Source organism: Aedes aegypti, chromosome 1, assembly GCF_002204515.2.
Source record: "Aedes aegypti strain LVP_AGWG chromosome 1, AaegL5.0 Primary Assembly, whole genome shotgun sequence".
Classification (NCBI taxonomy): Eukaryota; Metazoa; Arthropoda; class Insecta; order Diptera; family Culicidae; genus Aedes; species Aedes aegypti.
In genome coordinates this window covers 50,870,670-50,886,746 of record NC_035107.1, presented here as the reverse complement: position 1 = coordinate 50,886,746, position 16,077 = coordinate 50,870,670, and the positions used below count along the sequence as shown (strand labels likewise).

The window sequence follows — 16,077 nt, the reverse complement described above, 5'->3', positions numbered from 1 at the left end:
CTCACCCTATTCCGATAATGCAGCCTCAAGGTACTGCGCGTATGCAGTTGCGACATCCGAATCCTTAAGCCGCTCTAGCTCATACCGGGGCGGCCGTCGGTACCGTGCGTTGTTAACGACGGAGAGTTTTGGGCGCAGTTTAACCAATACTAGATAGTGGTCAGAGTCGATGTTAGCGCCACGATAGGTCCTGACGTCGATAATGTCGGAGAAGTGCCGACCATCAATCAGAACGTGGTCGATTTGCGATTCTGTCTGCTGTGGTGATACGCTGAACTTTCCAAAAGTCGGTCTGCATTCCTCCTCCTGGCCAACCTGGGCGTTAAGATCTCCTATGATGATCTTGACTTCGTGGCTTGGGCAGCTATCGTACTCGCATTCGAGCTGCGCATAAAAAGCTTTCTATGAATTCAGCGTAGGCATGCCTTCAATAAAGCATGTAACAATCACTAACATTTATTCTCTGCTTATCCGTGTTTTCTTATATAACCCATGAAGATGGTATACTACTCCCAAGCTACTTCTGTTGTTTCTCTGTGCAATTTTGATTATTCCAGTCAATCACGGAGTAGCAACTACGAATTGTACGGCCATCAATGATTATGCTTATTTACGGGTCCCTATCCAATTACCCTACTCAATGGACATAGTTCGGATGAATATACTACCCTTTTTTCATTCTGGCGTGTAAAATAAATCGTGTAATACAAATATTTATAAAAAAAATACAAACTAAACAGTTTATGAAGATGGTCTCGAATCAATACAATTAAATGGTCAAATGAGCTTAACGAAAAAAAAATATGCTTGACGCACAATACAAACGAATCAAGTCTTGTATTCTACTCACTCCGGCTGCTTCTCCGCCAATCACTCCCTCACATATCGTCCAGCAGGGGTTTCCTCTTCTTGACCGAGTACACATAGGTCGGAGTCAGAATGTCGTTCCTGCAAATCAACGCATTATTAATCGATCGAAACGTTTCACCATCATGGCAACATACTTGATCCTCTTCGGCGTCTGATTCTCCACGCTGCCGTCGCTGCTATCGTCCTGCGATTTGCGCTTCTCCAGCGATCGGTCACCATTCTGCACCACGTTTTCCTTGTCCTCGGCTTGGTCGACATCGGCCATCTCCTGGTCACCATCTTCCTCATCTTCCTTCAGCGACTTCTCGTCAAACTTCTTGTTGACGCATCCGGGCGGACAGCGGCACTGATCGCCGCAGAATTCGCCCTGCTTCTTGCAGCCACATCGCTTCGTAGAACAGGTCGATCCACAGCTGCAGTGCGCCTGGTTGCTCGTATTGTGCGATGACTTTGTCGTGTTGGTGCTATCTTCCCCACCGTCCGCTTCTACCCCCGTTTGTCGCTTCTTCGCTGTGACTCCCTTCTTCATGACCGACTCCCGGATGCCCTTACCGGCCTACAAAAACGGAACTTGAGTGAGCTTCAAACATTCGAAGAGCAACTCGCTTCGAAGATCTTCATCGTCTGGGGCGGAGTTCGACATGCGATGAAACAAGAATCGAAAGGGAATAGAAAGTTCAGGACTTACCTTTTTCTGCTTCCAGCGTGGAGTGGCTCTGAAGTCCGGATCGTCCTCTTGGTCCGACTCGATCGATTCCAGTTCATCTTCTTCCTCTTCCTCATCATCCTCGATGGCGGGTGCCGTGGACTTGGCGCTGTTCCGCGTCCTCCGAGCTGCCCGACTGTTTTTGGCCTCTTCCAGTTGTTTGTTGAGCAGCCGGTTGGCTTCCTTCACCGAGTCCAGCTCTTGGCGCATCTTCTCCATGCGGTCGCTGGCCTCTTGCAGAATCGAATCGCACGTGTTGGTCATCTCCTTGGATTGACGGGCATACTTTTGCTTCGACAGCAGCAGCATGGACAGTTTCTCTTCGTACATCTTGGCAAGTTCGTTGGTTTCGTCGGTGAAGCGTTGCTTGGTTTCGGCCAGTTCGGAGGTTAACTGTCGGACGTTTTCTTCCAGGCATTCGACCGAGAGGCGAGTATCGACAAGCTGGTGGCGCGTTTTGGCCGATTCTTCTTGGGTCTCGGTGAAAACCGTGAGGAGCTTTTTGAGCACTTGTTTCGCTTCTGGAAGTGTGGGGATGCCTTCGAGGATGGCCTTCTGCTTGGAATCGACGTCTGTGGAGAGGATTTTCTGTTGGAGGTCAGCGATCTGCGCGTTACGAAGCTCGAGGTCATGCTCTTGCTGTTTGATCTCGTCTTCGCCGTGCTCTTCGGTGTTGCCCTTCATCTCCATGAGTTTACTGTTCAGTAAGGCACGATCGTCCATCAGGAGTTTCAGAGTGACGGAAGCATCCGTTACCGATCGGATCAGTTCCAGTTCGTGGTCTACCCAAGAAGAGACATCCGCACCTCGAACGGGTTTACCAATAGCTCGAGCAGCTCGCATGGCTTGGACGTTTTTCTGCCGTTCAAGCGCTTCCTTAAGACGCTTATTCACAGCGACCGCTTCTTCGACCTTACGCTTCAGCACATTCTGCTGCTTGTCGTGAACGGTCTGCAGACGAACCATTTCGTTCTTGAGCTTGCGATCCTTCTCTCGTAGTTGACAAATCTCTTTCTCTCGATTGATTTTCCACTGGCGGAAGTTTTCGCTTTCGGCTCGCATCGACTTAACCAGTTTGACGCGAGTTGCCTTCATGGCTTGGATTTCTCTGCTCAAGTTCTGCACCCGCTGAGTGTCCTTCTCCTTCAGCTGCAACATCTTTGCCTGCTGGATGCTCTTCTTCCGAAGTTCTGCCAGCTCAGCCTCCAACTGCTGGACCTTCTTCCGACGCTCCTCAGCCAATTTGCTCTTCTTGTCCACCACTTTCGTCGTGTTCAGCTGATCGTTAAGCTCTTCGATCTGCTTCTCCAGCTCCTTGATTTTGTCTTCATACTCTTCAAGCCTATCGTTGCTTGTGCTGCTATCGTCAACGGTGAAAGTCAAGTTGGAAATGTTACCCAAGCACTTCCGGTGGAGTTCCTCCTTGAGCTCCAGCTCTCGGTTCAGCTGTCTCAACTCGTCGCGAATCTTCATTTGCTTTTGGGTGTGCGTGTCGGAGCGATTCTGGAACTCTTCAGCCGCAGAATGCAGCAGGGAATCGGAAACCTGCGATTCCGTTCGGATTGAAGCCGTCTCTTCTTTGTACCCGTCCAAAATGGCTTGTATGCCCTGCTTCAGGTCCGAATCGGGACTTTGCGCCAGGAGTGCTTCGATTTCTTCGACAATTTTTTCCGCCGTCAGCGTGCGCAGCTGATCGTTGGCCATATCCTGAAGGGCCGATTGCAGCTGTTGCTGCAAGGTGCGTATCTTGTCCATCATTTCCTTTTCCTGGCGAATGGCTTCACCGGTGGGGATGAATCCGTTGACCAAATGATGATCGCTGTTGGACCGAATGATACCAGATTTGTTACCTGGGACCGTCGAGGGACGGTTAGCTGAAAGATAAGTCAGAAATTAGAGTCAAGTTGAACATTTACAGAGTATCGAGTCATTTTTAAGAGATGCATTCCTTAACTTTCAAAATGATTTTCAGACCATTGCATTCAACAAGTTATCATCAGCGTTAGCGTTAGCGTAGTTACGGTATACTTCGTAGATTGGAAACTAGCAACATTCATGTTTCTTTTTAATAATCTCATTCTGACTACTTTCAGGAACAAGGCAGGGGAGTATACCTTGTTCAAATCATAAACAAGAATACTAAAAGCATGAATATCACTGTTCCCGGCCACGCCCATCTTTACCGTAACTTGGGACAGGGGAAGGAAATGTTGATGTAGAACTTACTTAATGAGAGGCCACCGACTCAGCGACACCCTCATAAGTGCTACGGAGTTGGGAGGTTGGGGTAGGTATATTGTAAGGATTCGCCTAGAAAGCTGGCGATAGACCATAAACATTTGTTATTTAAGTGTTCTCAATTTAATCTTTTGAATGCCGGCAATCAAAAGAGAAAATAATAGTTTATTTAGTATAAATAGTCTTTCGCGAAATGCTTGTCGAGTGCAGTAATATTTTTGCTCCCTCCAGAGTCATCGGATTGTATAAAATAACGATACGCAAAAAAAAAATTCTAGCGACGCAAACACGCGCGAAATTGTGAGCAAAATCTATCGGACGACGCAAAACCGAACTGTCCTGCTTGGGCTTCACGAAGCACTACTCCATTGGATTCAACAAGTTATCATTTTACAAAAAGTTTTTGTCGATAGCATAACTAATTATTTGCCTAGCATATTTTATTACATCATTAGAAATCTAATTATAGGCCTTTTTAGAGTCTATATTATTACTCCGAAAACAAAATATATTCTAAAGCAAAATAATACCCAAAATTCGATTGAGAATACATGCGGCCAATATGAAATAAAACTACGAAACTTTTGCTGAAAATTCAGTAAAACGCAATCTTTTCGAACTAGTAGGTTTCAAGGATATAACTAAGACATCTTTAAAATTCATTTGTGATACTATCGTTTGATGAAAAATTCAGAGATTGTTTAAAAACTCTAATAAACAGTTTGCATACAGATTTTTTAGATTTATTTCAAATTAAAAAAATGCTGAGTTTTTCTAAAGTCTTGCCAAATCTTATATGATCTTAGGAAAATGTCATTGGAATCCATGCCAAATGTCCTAAAAAGACTTATTGCGGATTGCTTGTTTAGTATTCTATGAGATCCTTGTTGAATTTCTAAAAAGATTTCCAACGGATCCTTTATAAGATGTTTGGAGAAATCTTAACAGGATGCTTGACGAACTCCTTGAAAGATCCCTGACAAATCACTGAAATGATTACTAGCGGATACCTAATAAGGTCTTTGATGGACTCTTTGATGGTTCCTTAAAAGATTTTCTTGATATGTTTAGGTTATTTGATAGATTTTTATGCCAAACACTAAGCGAATATATTGTTGTATCATCGTTAGGTTGCTGATAAGCTCCCTAGCGGACTTTTTTTAGAGAAACAAATGGATTTTTTTTGACATCCTCGCCAGATTCTAAAAGAGTCCTTGTTGACAGATTCCTGGCGAAATACATGGAAACGTCTAAAACAGTTATCAGCCAAGGGCCAATCTTGGAGAATTATTGCAGAGCCATCTTCAAGACAAATTACGGATGACTATTTATGATTGCCTTTTTTGTAGAAATACAGTCTTCATCAAGTAATAGAAAATGGTTAGACTTCCATAAAATTTGAAATTAAAAAAAAAATATCCTTTCAGCTGGAAATTTTAATAATTTTGCTCATGATTATACATATTACAGGACTGCAGTGTTTTAAAAATAGGAACTTCAGAGATCTCTTGTCGAAAAAAGAGACCATACAGGAACCAGGAAAACAGAAATAAATCTAATAACAGACTAATCCATGTAGACACTCGACTAGTACACGATACGACACTGAAGACAACCTTACGGTTGAAGTCGTATCTGTCGTTTAGTAGAATACCTATAAATAAATGAAAATTGAATTTAGCGCTATATCATTCAATTTCATTAGAGTTTGTATCCTTGGTCAGATATGCATAGCTTGAAGATTTATAATCATTAAATCATTTTCTGGCCTTTCATGAACTTCTACGAAATTTCTCCAAGAGCTTCGTTCTAAGTATTCCTCCTAGATTTTTTCTAAGTGATTTTTCTAGAGATTCCTCAAGGATTTTTTCAGGAATTTCTTCCAAGATTTAGAACTTCCTCTATACCGTCGTTGGGGGTGACAATGGGTCAAAAAGGGATATGTGCGATTTATTTTTTGAATAACTATCGCAATTTAACTCCAATAAACTTCAAATTTGGTGTGTATGTACTTTGATGGTACATTAACAACTGTTCAAAAAATTAAAGACAAATATTTATTCAAAGTGGCACCACAAGTGAATGAAAAATGACCCAATCTCACCCCATAGAGAGGGTGACATTGGGTCACTGTAATTAAAATAACTTGTTTTTGAGAATATGATTTCAAAACCATTCACAACTGAAAAATATTGATAAAAAACGATGCAAACAAGACAAACAAATATCTAAGATGTTTCACAAGTATGATAAACCCACTTAAGAGAAAGATTATACAGAAAATTGAAGAGCTATGAGAAAAAATATGTAAACCCAACATTTATCGTCAAGTTTACATAAATTTTCTTGGTTTTTCCCTCAAATTGTCTTCAAAGTCTCATCCCCATTGCTGTAAAGCCCATTCAGTTTCCCCAAAGGTGTTCTGAAACAGTGATTAACATTCGCAAATAGTTAAATTTCGGTGCGACATTCCACGATCAATAAATTTCAGGCAGAAGTTGACGTCATAATCCCAGTATTTCAGCGATCCAACTCATTTGTACTTCCGTGGGATGTTGCTATAATATGAAAACACTGATAAATAATCAAATTTAGAAAAAAAACACCCTTTTGATAAAAATTTACGATGTTGCTGCGCACGAAACACAGTTGCTGGTTTGAGAAGTTGTCAAAATGCGTTATATTCTTATTCAATGCACGGAATACTCAAGTAGACTTGTTTGATGTTTAGAGATGCTGTATATAGAAAGAATAAACACATCTTAATAAAAAAGAGAGTACCCGGCACCGTAAAATGTCAAAAAAGTGGACTTAGAATTTCATTTACCATCGTTCTTGCTTGACCCAATCTCACCCCAATTTTCAATGTTTTAGACATCGTACCGAAAAAAATGATTTTTTGTGGGAAAATCAAACAGATTCCGGAAAATACCTGTGATGTGTAATGAAAAGACTTTCAACATTCTACTAATACAACGATAGAGGCTAGAGTACATGCGTGATACTTTGTACAGGAGAAATTTTATGTTGTAAATTTTATCTAGTTTCAACATGCAATTTTATTGATGTAGTAAACAAAAACTACTATTTCTAAAAATGTATATTGTTATTAATTATGTGCAATAATATGTTCCCTATCATATGAATTATTAATTTCAATGATATCAGCGTTATTAGCTGAAATATTTCACAAAACATATTTCCCCGTTTTGACCCAATCTCACCCCCTAGACCCATTGTCACCCCCATCGACGGTAGTTTTCATTCTTGTTTGAAATGAATTTCTTTAAAGATGCCTTCAGAAATGACTTCATTTTTTTCTTGAATTCCAGAAATTTTCTAGGAATCCTTTCAGGCATAGCTCCAGGGAATATTGATTTTTTTTTATTTCAGAAGTTTTTAAAAGACACAGATACCGTCTTCAGCGATTTAGCCACACAGACTGTAACTTAACAGTAAACAACGGACAAGTGGTACAATCGAGAAACATTCCTGACGTAATGCTTTAAGGGCTGAAGCGGAAATCGAATCCATACCCCATAGCACGATGCGCTCAACTGCCTGCCGACACTAACCGCACGGTTATCAATTTCCCGAAAATATCCGAGCGCTATTCCTAAAGAAAATACTTAAGTAATCTCTGATGGGACTCTTGTTAAAATACATGGTGAGAGCCTGCAAGGAACTCCGAAAAATCCACTCTTGAGAAAGCCTTGGAGGAAAATAACACAGCGTAATATAAATGACATGTTTGCGTGTCTCAAGGATCAAATTATGTGGTTCTAGTAGATTTGGGGTTGCTGAATCTGATGCCTTTGTCATGAATGTTCCAGCACGTCACAATTTTGAGCTACAAGTCGCCAAGAATGTAAAACTTACTGGTTTACATGATTTTCACATGAAATTTAAAGCATGATTTGTCAATTTTTGACATCAAATTCAGCATGCATGCAAAATAGGATTTAAACATTCATTTAACATATAATTTAAGTTTAGATTGAATTTACTTTCCAACATGCTTCCAGTCCCCATACAAAACTCTTCATTTCTCTTTTATAAAATAAATTTTCTAAACCATCAAAAATATCGTTTGATCATCGAAAGCAATTCGAACTTTGTTGAAAAGTATTGTTTCACGTATTAAGTTTGAATTCTGTGGCAAATTAAGCGTTGGTAAACCTTCATGTAAGTTGGTAAGTAAATAGCGCTATTTTGGTGCTTGAGGCAAAAACGTGTTCCACTTCCACAATGTACCCAAGCAAATCACTGGATTTTATTTTTTGGAATTTTGTATAGGAATCCCTGAAAAACATAGAACGGAATCCTGAGGCAATTTGTGTAGGAATATCCGGCTATTATATTGGAAGGTGAGGAAATGGATATGAACGATTGAAGAATCCATAGAGAATTTATTTGAGAAATTGAGGACTTGCGAATTTTTTAGAAGAATTTTCGTCGAAACATTTCGAAATTTCAGAGAAAGCTTTTAATAGATTTCCTGAAATAATTCATTTGTATTTGTATTTAAAATAATTCATCTGACAATATTTCGTCATAATGAATAAAAAACTATACTAAGTTACTACAGACCTAATTCGATTTGCAAATCGTTCAGTTGGTTCGTCAAAATTGAACAGATCTTCAACAGCCGTAAACTCACGAATACAGGTAGTTATAGGCTCATTATACCCGAACGCGGTCCTATGAAATATTGGCTGCAGCAACGTCGTGTTCGGTACTCGAAAGTTGATCAGCGACAAAAGATCTGGGCTACCAATTTCACCGGTCAACACTTTGGAAACAAGCAGCGATTGCTGGATTTTCCGTCGATGTTCCAGGGTATCAAGTCCAAGCAGCCTACACCTATCTTGATATGGTGGTAAGTTGGTAGGATCTCTCCACAGCAGGTTCCTCAAAACAGAGCGAACGAATCGTTTTTTTAATTCTTTCAATCCTCAGACTCCACGTTACTTGATTCAATACAACGGACACATTTTCAAGAATTGGACGAACAAGAGCACAGTATAGCGATTTCCAACAATGAGGATCCGAAAAATCTCTCGCCACTTTGGAGATGAATCCTAACTGCCTTCGTTATGATCGATGAACGGTGCAAGTCGAATGTCAATCTTGAGTCTAGCTGAAACCCCGGATCGTTCACGCTGGAAACTCTGATAAGAGTGTTGCCCTCAATATGGTAATCGAATAAGATTGGATTGACAATACGGTGAAAAGTAGTCACCTGACATTTCTCGATGCTTACTACCAGTTTGCTTCTACGGCACCAGTCATGAAACAATTCCTGGGAGAAACCGTGGAAGGAAGTCCTACGGAAGTATTTGAAAGAATAACTAAAAAAATGACTTTGGAAATTCTGATAGAGATTCTTATTGAATCGTGGAAAAAAAATCTTTGAACAAATTTTGTCGAAAACTGTGGAATAGAACTTGGATTCACTTGAAAGAATTACTGTAGGAATCAATTGAAGATTTTCTATATCAATAACTGGAGACATTATTGGTGGAAATTGCTAAAAATAGCCTCTGGATCAATTCCTCCAATTTTTTTTTCAAATTCCTGGGAGTATAGTATAGGATCCTAAATTTTTTTATAGAAGCTAAATAACAGGATGAGCATGTTGAAACTTTATTTTATGGTCCAATTTTAAACCTTGACACTTTTGATTATGTTTGTTTCATTCTGGTGTTAACCTTCGGGCTGTCGCGCTGTTGTACTTTGTAATAAAGATTTTTTTTTTTTTCTATCTTTATTAACGAGATTTTTAGCCCTGGACTAGTTCATCTCGGGACCAACGGCTTTACTTCTCTTCCGAAGGAAGTCGTCACTGAAATTTTTAGTGACTATCTCGGGGATGGGATTCGATCCCAGGTCCTCGGCGTGAGAGGCGTGTGTTCTAACCACTACACCAGGTCCGTCCCCTTGTAATAAAGATATCTATCGACACCAAACCAAAATGTATTCCTCAAGAATCTTCTAAAGATTAATACTCAACAGTTTTTGTTTACAGTATAGCTCTTTATAATGCGGTAAAATCAACAAATGTACATAGAAGTCGCATAATAATGAGAAGACCGCCATTTTAAATCGGTATATCTCAAAATCCATATAATTTCGAAACATGGGGTCTTCATTAAAAGTTGTTCTGGAGATGTAGCGATATTTGATGGTACCTCGTTTAGTTCGGAATTTGACCGCTAGGTGGCACTAGCGGGCATGGAACTTTTACTTTTGTTCTGCAGATATTTCAGGATCCTGACCATTTAGAAGGATGGCATCTTCGGCAAAGTTGTTCAATAAGTTAAAAACTATCATTGTTTGAGCTAGTTGATTCAAAACTTTGCCACCAGGTGGCGCTAGTGAGCATGAAACTTTTGTTTTGCGGATAGCTCAGGATCCTAACCTTTTAACCTTTTAGAAAGATGGTATCTTCGACAAAGTTGATGCGTAGCTCAAGGACCATCATTATTTTAGCTAAACAGGAACTGTAAGGATTAAACAAAGAAAGCATTTGAGCTACTGAACAACTTTGCTGGAGATGCCATCTTTCTAAGTGGTCAAGAATCTGAGATCTGCAAAACAAATGTTTCATGCTCACTAGCGTCACCTGTTGGCAAAATTAAGAATCAACTAACTCGGTCAATGACAGCCCTTGAGCCACTGAACAACTTTGCCGAAGACGCCATTTCTCTAAGTAGTCAGGCTCCTGGAATATTCGCAAAACCAAGCGTGTTGTACACAGTACAACGCGCGACTACTCGCGTTACAAAAATACGCGCGACAATCGAAAGGTTAAGTGCGTATTACTTTATTCAGTTTCTGCAATTGCAAGATAACTAAGCCACATTTTATTAGGCACAATGATAAACGATTATCAATAGTATATTTTTTTCCTCATACGACATTAGTCGCTTCCGCGCCCCACAAATGGTGGCTGGCTTCAAGAACTAGCACTTTCTTCAGGGGGTTGGTGCATTGGGATTGTATGGACCTATGCACGAGTTCACTAATTTGACGTTTTAGCGGTGCTGAATTCACTCGTTGCCATGGTGCGTAAATAACACGGCACCGCTCAAACGTCAAATAGTGAACTCGTGCATCGGTCCATATGACACTTCGGAAGGAACACGGACCATCAAATACACCGAAAATTTGAGTTTATATCAAAGGAGGGGTGTGACAAAATCTCAAAAACCGGAAAAAACGCATGTTTGTACTTAAATCAACGACAAACATTCAAAAATTAAGTAAACATGTGTTTCTGGCCTAAACTTAAGCGTTTGATACTAAAATTGGGACAGGGCTTTAGGACACTATTGATGCAAAAATCTTTAAAGGTATTTCTTGAGGAATCATTTGGCAACCCTCTCTTTCACACAACTTTGTTCAACTTTTTCTTGATCAAAAAAACATTTTAATAAAAAATGCTTGAGCAAACAATGTAGCATTTGGTCTTATTTTTTGTAATCGGTATAAATATTTTTGCTTGTTTTTCAATAGTAAATTGATTGTTTATCAATAGTTTTACTATTGAAACAATGAGTTGACTTTTGGGTTAGCTCGACGAATATTCTAGTAATCATTGATTCGGTTTGCCTCGCATTCCTCAAAAATCAATGGAGCTCCAAACCTACCGTTTGAAAGAAAGGGCTAAACAAAATTTAAGTGATCTTCCATAAAAATGAAGAAATTTCGGTGACTTTCATTAAAATAGTGGTCAAGTGTCCAAAGATAGCCCTGCTACCAGACCTGATATTAAATTGATAATAAATATATTGCTCTCCCTGACCTCAAATTATATTCCCTGGCAGCTTTCCAGGTACTCGACACCCTGATCTACGCTATCCATCTAGATTGGAACTTACCCGCACCCGGAACATTCTCCTTCCCCCCTGCGCTATAAGCCAACAGTTCCAACCGCAACTCCTGAATGATCGCATTCAACCGGCGAATCTCCGCCTGGTTCGGATCCTGGTTGACCACGGCCTTGTTCTTGATGTTCTTGGCCCGATTCGCATACCGAAGCGTGTTGATGGTCTCTTCACAGTTGTAATCCGCCGGCGAGACACAAGCTACCATCAGGGTCAGGGAGTTGCCGCCGAGGGAGTCTTGGAGCAGTCTGGTTAGCTTGGATTCTCGGTATGGGACATGTCCAAGGGGGCCACCGGAGGATCCCAAAGCCGAAATTACGTTGCCCAGAACTAATAGACCCTGATTGATCTTTACGCCTTCTTTAAACCGTTCCCCGGTAGCCTGAGTCTTCTTGGGCCGTTCCGATCCGGCCAAATCTACCAAATGGAACTTGCTGGTCGTCACCGTTGGCTTGTCCCCTTTAATGCGGTTGGTCAAATTAAGTGTGAAAATCGCGTGACTTCTACTGGAAACGGCATTCATGGCTGTGGAAGCAACGGCCCTTTCCTGGGATCCCCTCATCAGCGCTTCAAATGTTTCCTCCGCCGATCGAATGGGAATCTCCGTCAGGCCCGGAATCACAATCTGATTGTTTGCTTCTCGGATGTCCACCACTCGCTCCTCTCGAGTTCCCTTGTTGGACAGCAAATCGTACAGATTCTCTTGATAAAGCTCCATAAAGGAACAGTTGATGGTGATTTCCGAATCGCCTCCCATCTCCTTAACCCTATCGAAAATGTCATTGATCGCCCTCGGAATCACTCCCATCGTCTCGTCCTCCTCTCCATCGTAGTTCGTGCCCATCGTATAAGTCTTGCCGGAACCCGTCTGGCCATAGGCCAAAATCGTCACATTGTACCCGGCGTAAAGTTTCTCCAGCAGCGGTTGCACCGAACTCTCGTACAACTGCTCCTGGGAATCCTCTGGCGCAAAAACATAGTTGAACGTAAATGCCTCCGGTTTACCGCTGATTCCATTACCGATCACCACTTGCGGTTCCCGGCAAGTGGGCTGCTCGACCACAATCCGACAGCCACGGTCCCGTTCCCTTTGGTTCAACGGTCGAATGCGTAACGCCACCTTCACCGAATCCGCCGCCGGGTTGTTATTCGACATCGTCGTTTTCCAAATCTAATTTTTACAACAAATACGTCGCACTAAAACACTCCCGATAACAAAACTCAATTGATTGTAAGACCAGCTTAAAATTGTAACAAAAAACCAAGCCACAAAGCACCAAAATTAAAACATTTTTCGCTATTTAAATCGCACAGCACGGTCCAACCAGAAGAACAGCATCAACGAAAAACCGCCGATTTTCAAAATGGAAGTTTGACAGCTTGCTTTGGTTTTGCGTGGTAGTAACGCCTGCAGTAGGCGTTACGGCTTATGCGTAGTATGCACCTGAAACGTAAAGGGCTCAAGTAAAATTTCTCCTTTTTACCAAAGTAATTTTGACAGCTGATCCAGTATGAGCGAAATGTCACTTTTACTTGCGGAATAATTGAGCGGCACATTTTTCCGTATATACGGAAAAGTGACAGCTCCATTTGATTTGTACAGCAGGCGTTACTGATGTTATGAAATCAGCTCTACTTCTCAGCAGCGTACAGCTCAAGTAATTTCGGTGGCGGAATCATTCCTTGACCGTTTCTTGTCCTATCCTTTTGCACAGTACTTATGATCAGCGTACCGGCCATTAGGTTTGAGAGTTCATTTTGCACGGAAAAAAAATCTAAAACAGCTATGACATGTTCATCTGGAACAAAGGGTCGGCTCGAGGGCCATCGTTCCGGTCAACCATACACACTCAATCACGATTTGCTTGTTCGGTAATGTTTATACTGGGTACGAATTGTAAATAAAAAAATACCGAACATTCAGCTTTATGATTGAAAACTTCTGAGGTTCAGTGATAATTTTTAATTTTTACTGAACTACGGTAGCTGTCAGACCCAATTTTACAACATTACCTAACAGGCCGAAAAGTCAGTAAAAACAATTACCAACTATTCAGTAGTTGATGTTTTTTTACTGACTTGTCATCAAAATTAAATCAAAACAAACTGACGCGCATGCGGGAATGTGTCAAATGAGAATCTCCTGCTGAAGAATCTGTTGTACGTTGATTCAAATCTCGCGTAACAATTCAAAAGGGCCAATCCTCAGATCGTTGACTCTGAGAAAATTCGATTTGAATATTATTCACCACATTTTCAATTTCTATTTTTCAGTATTCAATTCAATCAATGTGATTTCTTGCTAGTTGAGTGACGAATTACTATTACTACACGCTAATAATTGATTTTATTCTGAAAACTGACAAAAATGTGGAAAAAATGATAAGTTTAAATGCTTGGCCCATTTTCGATTTTCATCAAGGCATGGGCCTTTTTTATTGGCCAAAATAGAATTTTATTAGCGTGCTTGGCCCAAGGCTAGGCCTTTTCGGTTGTCAATGAATGAGCAAGAGAGAGTCATTGGCCTCTCACCATGCTAAGGCCAATGACAGTTTGCGAAATTTTCCGATTGTAGGCCCTCTTGATGGAGCGAGAATCAATCATTGGCCTTTTCGAGTGGGGGCCAATGAATGATTTGGAAAAAAGCGGGTATTGGCCGTTTTGAAAACCGAGTTTATAACGGTAAGTTTTATGATTATGTTGACAATGTTTGCATAGTTTGTGGGTGTTGGGAGATGCTATCGAATGGTATCAAAACCCGATTTGTTTACAATTTGATCATTGGCCCTTTAGAACTGTTACGCGAGAAATCACGCGCAACGAATCAACCAAGAATAAATTCTCGTGTAACAATCCAAAAGGGCCAATCCTCAGTTCGTTGACTCTGAGAAAATTCGATTTGAATATTATTCACCACATTTTCAATTCCTATTTCTCATTGAATACTGAATCAATGTGATTTCTTGCTAGTTGAGTGACGATTTACTATTTCTCCACGCTAATAATCGATTTTATTCTGAAAACTGACAAAAATGTGGAAAAATTATGAATTTATATGCTTGGCCTATTTTCGATTTCCAACAAGGGATGGGCCTTTTTTATTAGCCAAAATTGAATTTTATTAGCGTGCTTGGCCCAATGCTAGGCCTTTTCGGTTTTCAATGAATTAGCAAGAGAGAGTCATTGGCCTCTCACCATGCTAAGGCCAATGACAGTTTGCGGAATTTTCCGATTGTAAGCCCTTTTGGTAGAGCGAGAACCGATCATTGGCCGTTTCAAGCAGGGGACCAATGAATGATTTGGAAAAAACGGTAATTGGCCGTTTTGAAAATCGAGTTTATAACGGTAAGTTTTATGGTTATGTTGACAATGTATGCATAGTTTGTGGGTGTCAAGGGGGTGGTCACTCTACACAGTGCGCCTTACGCACATATGCGTAGTATGCACCTGAAACGTAAAGCGCTCAAGAAAAATTTATCCTTTTTACCGAAGTAATTTTGACAGCTTATCCAGTATGAGCGAAATGTCACTTTTACTTGCGGAATAATTGAGCGGCACATTTTTCCGTACGGAAAAGTGACACCTCCATTTGATTTGTACAGCAGGCGTTACCGATGTTATGAAATCACCTCTACTTCTCAGCAGCGTACAGTTCAAGTAATTTCGATAGCGGAATCATTCCTTGACCGTTTCTTGTCCTATCCTTTTGCACAGTACTTATGATCAGCGTACCGGCCAATAGGGCGCACATCAGCACACTTCGCGGCACATGTTTACCATAATAGCACAGACAAACAGGCGTCACACTCTCATCATTGTACATCGATCAACTTTTTAACGGTCGATACAAATATTTTGTAGGTGGTCAATCCAGTGCTCGCAACGCTCGTATCGTTTTTGTTCGCCTTTGATGTTTACACACTACCGCCATCTATTGGCCCATCGGCCAAACACAACGATTTTAGCATTGGGCGCACATGTTCTCTTGACTATGATTTTGATCGCAATTTGTTTGAAGTGTTACGTCTGTTTGTCTGTGATAATAGCATCTGCTATAAAAACTGAACTGAAAATTCGGAAAAAAATAGCCTCAGTTAGCCATGGTTTTTGATTTTTTTTTGTTTACTGACATCAAGATATTTCTTCGGTCAGATCTGGCAAATATTTTTCATTTTAAATATTATTAAATAATATTTTATTTCATCATAAATTTCATTTTAGGTTCACAAAACTAAGCGTGAATTTAATAGGCTAAAACTTTATGTTCCTTTGTTCTTACATGAAGCGAAACCCAAGTTTCATGGTATGACCAATGGCAGCTGGGGGCAGACTTGGAAGCCTATTTGGATCCATGAGTCCATGGTTAGGAGTGAC

General features: G+C 40.7%; 1 protein-coding gene across 1 annotated transcript; it reads right to left on the bottom strand.

Moving 5' to 3' along the window:
• Window positions 1-670: 670 nt before the first annotated feature.
• LOC5573522 (chromosome-associated kinesin KIF4A) lies at window positions 671-13,092 on the bottom strand. The gene is made up of 4 exons (XM_021848038.1): window positions 11,698-13,092; window positions 1,559-3,450; window positions 1,005-1,426; window positions 671-948 (listed from the first exon to the last, which is right to left on the bottom strand). The coding sequence occupies exons 1-4, from the start codon at window positions 12,857-12,859 to the stop codon at window positions 879-881; spliced, it is 3,546 nt and encodes a 1,181-aa protein (XP_021703730.1). The 5' UTR covers window positions 12,860-13,092; the 3' UTR covers window positions 671-878.
• Between the last annotated feature and the right edge of the window lie 2,985 nt (window positions 13,093-16,077).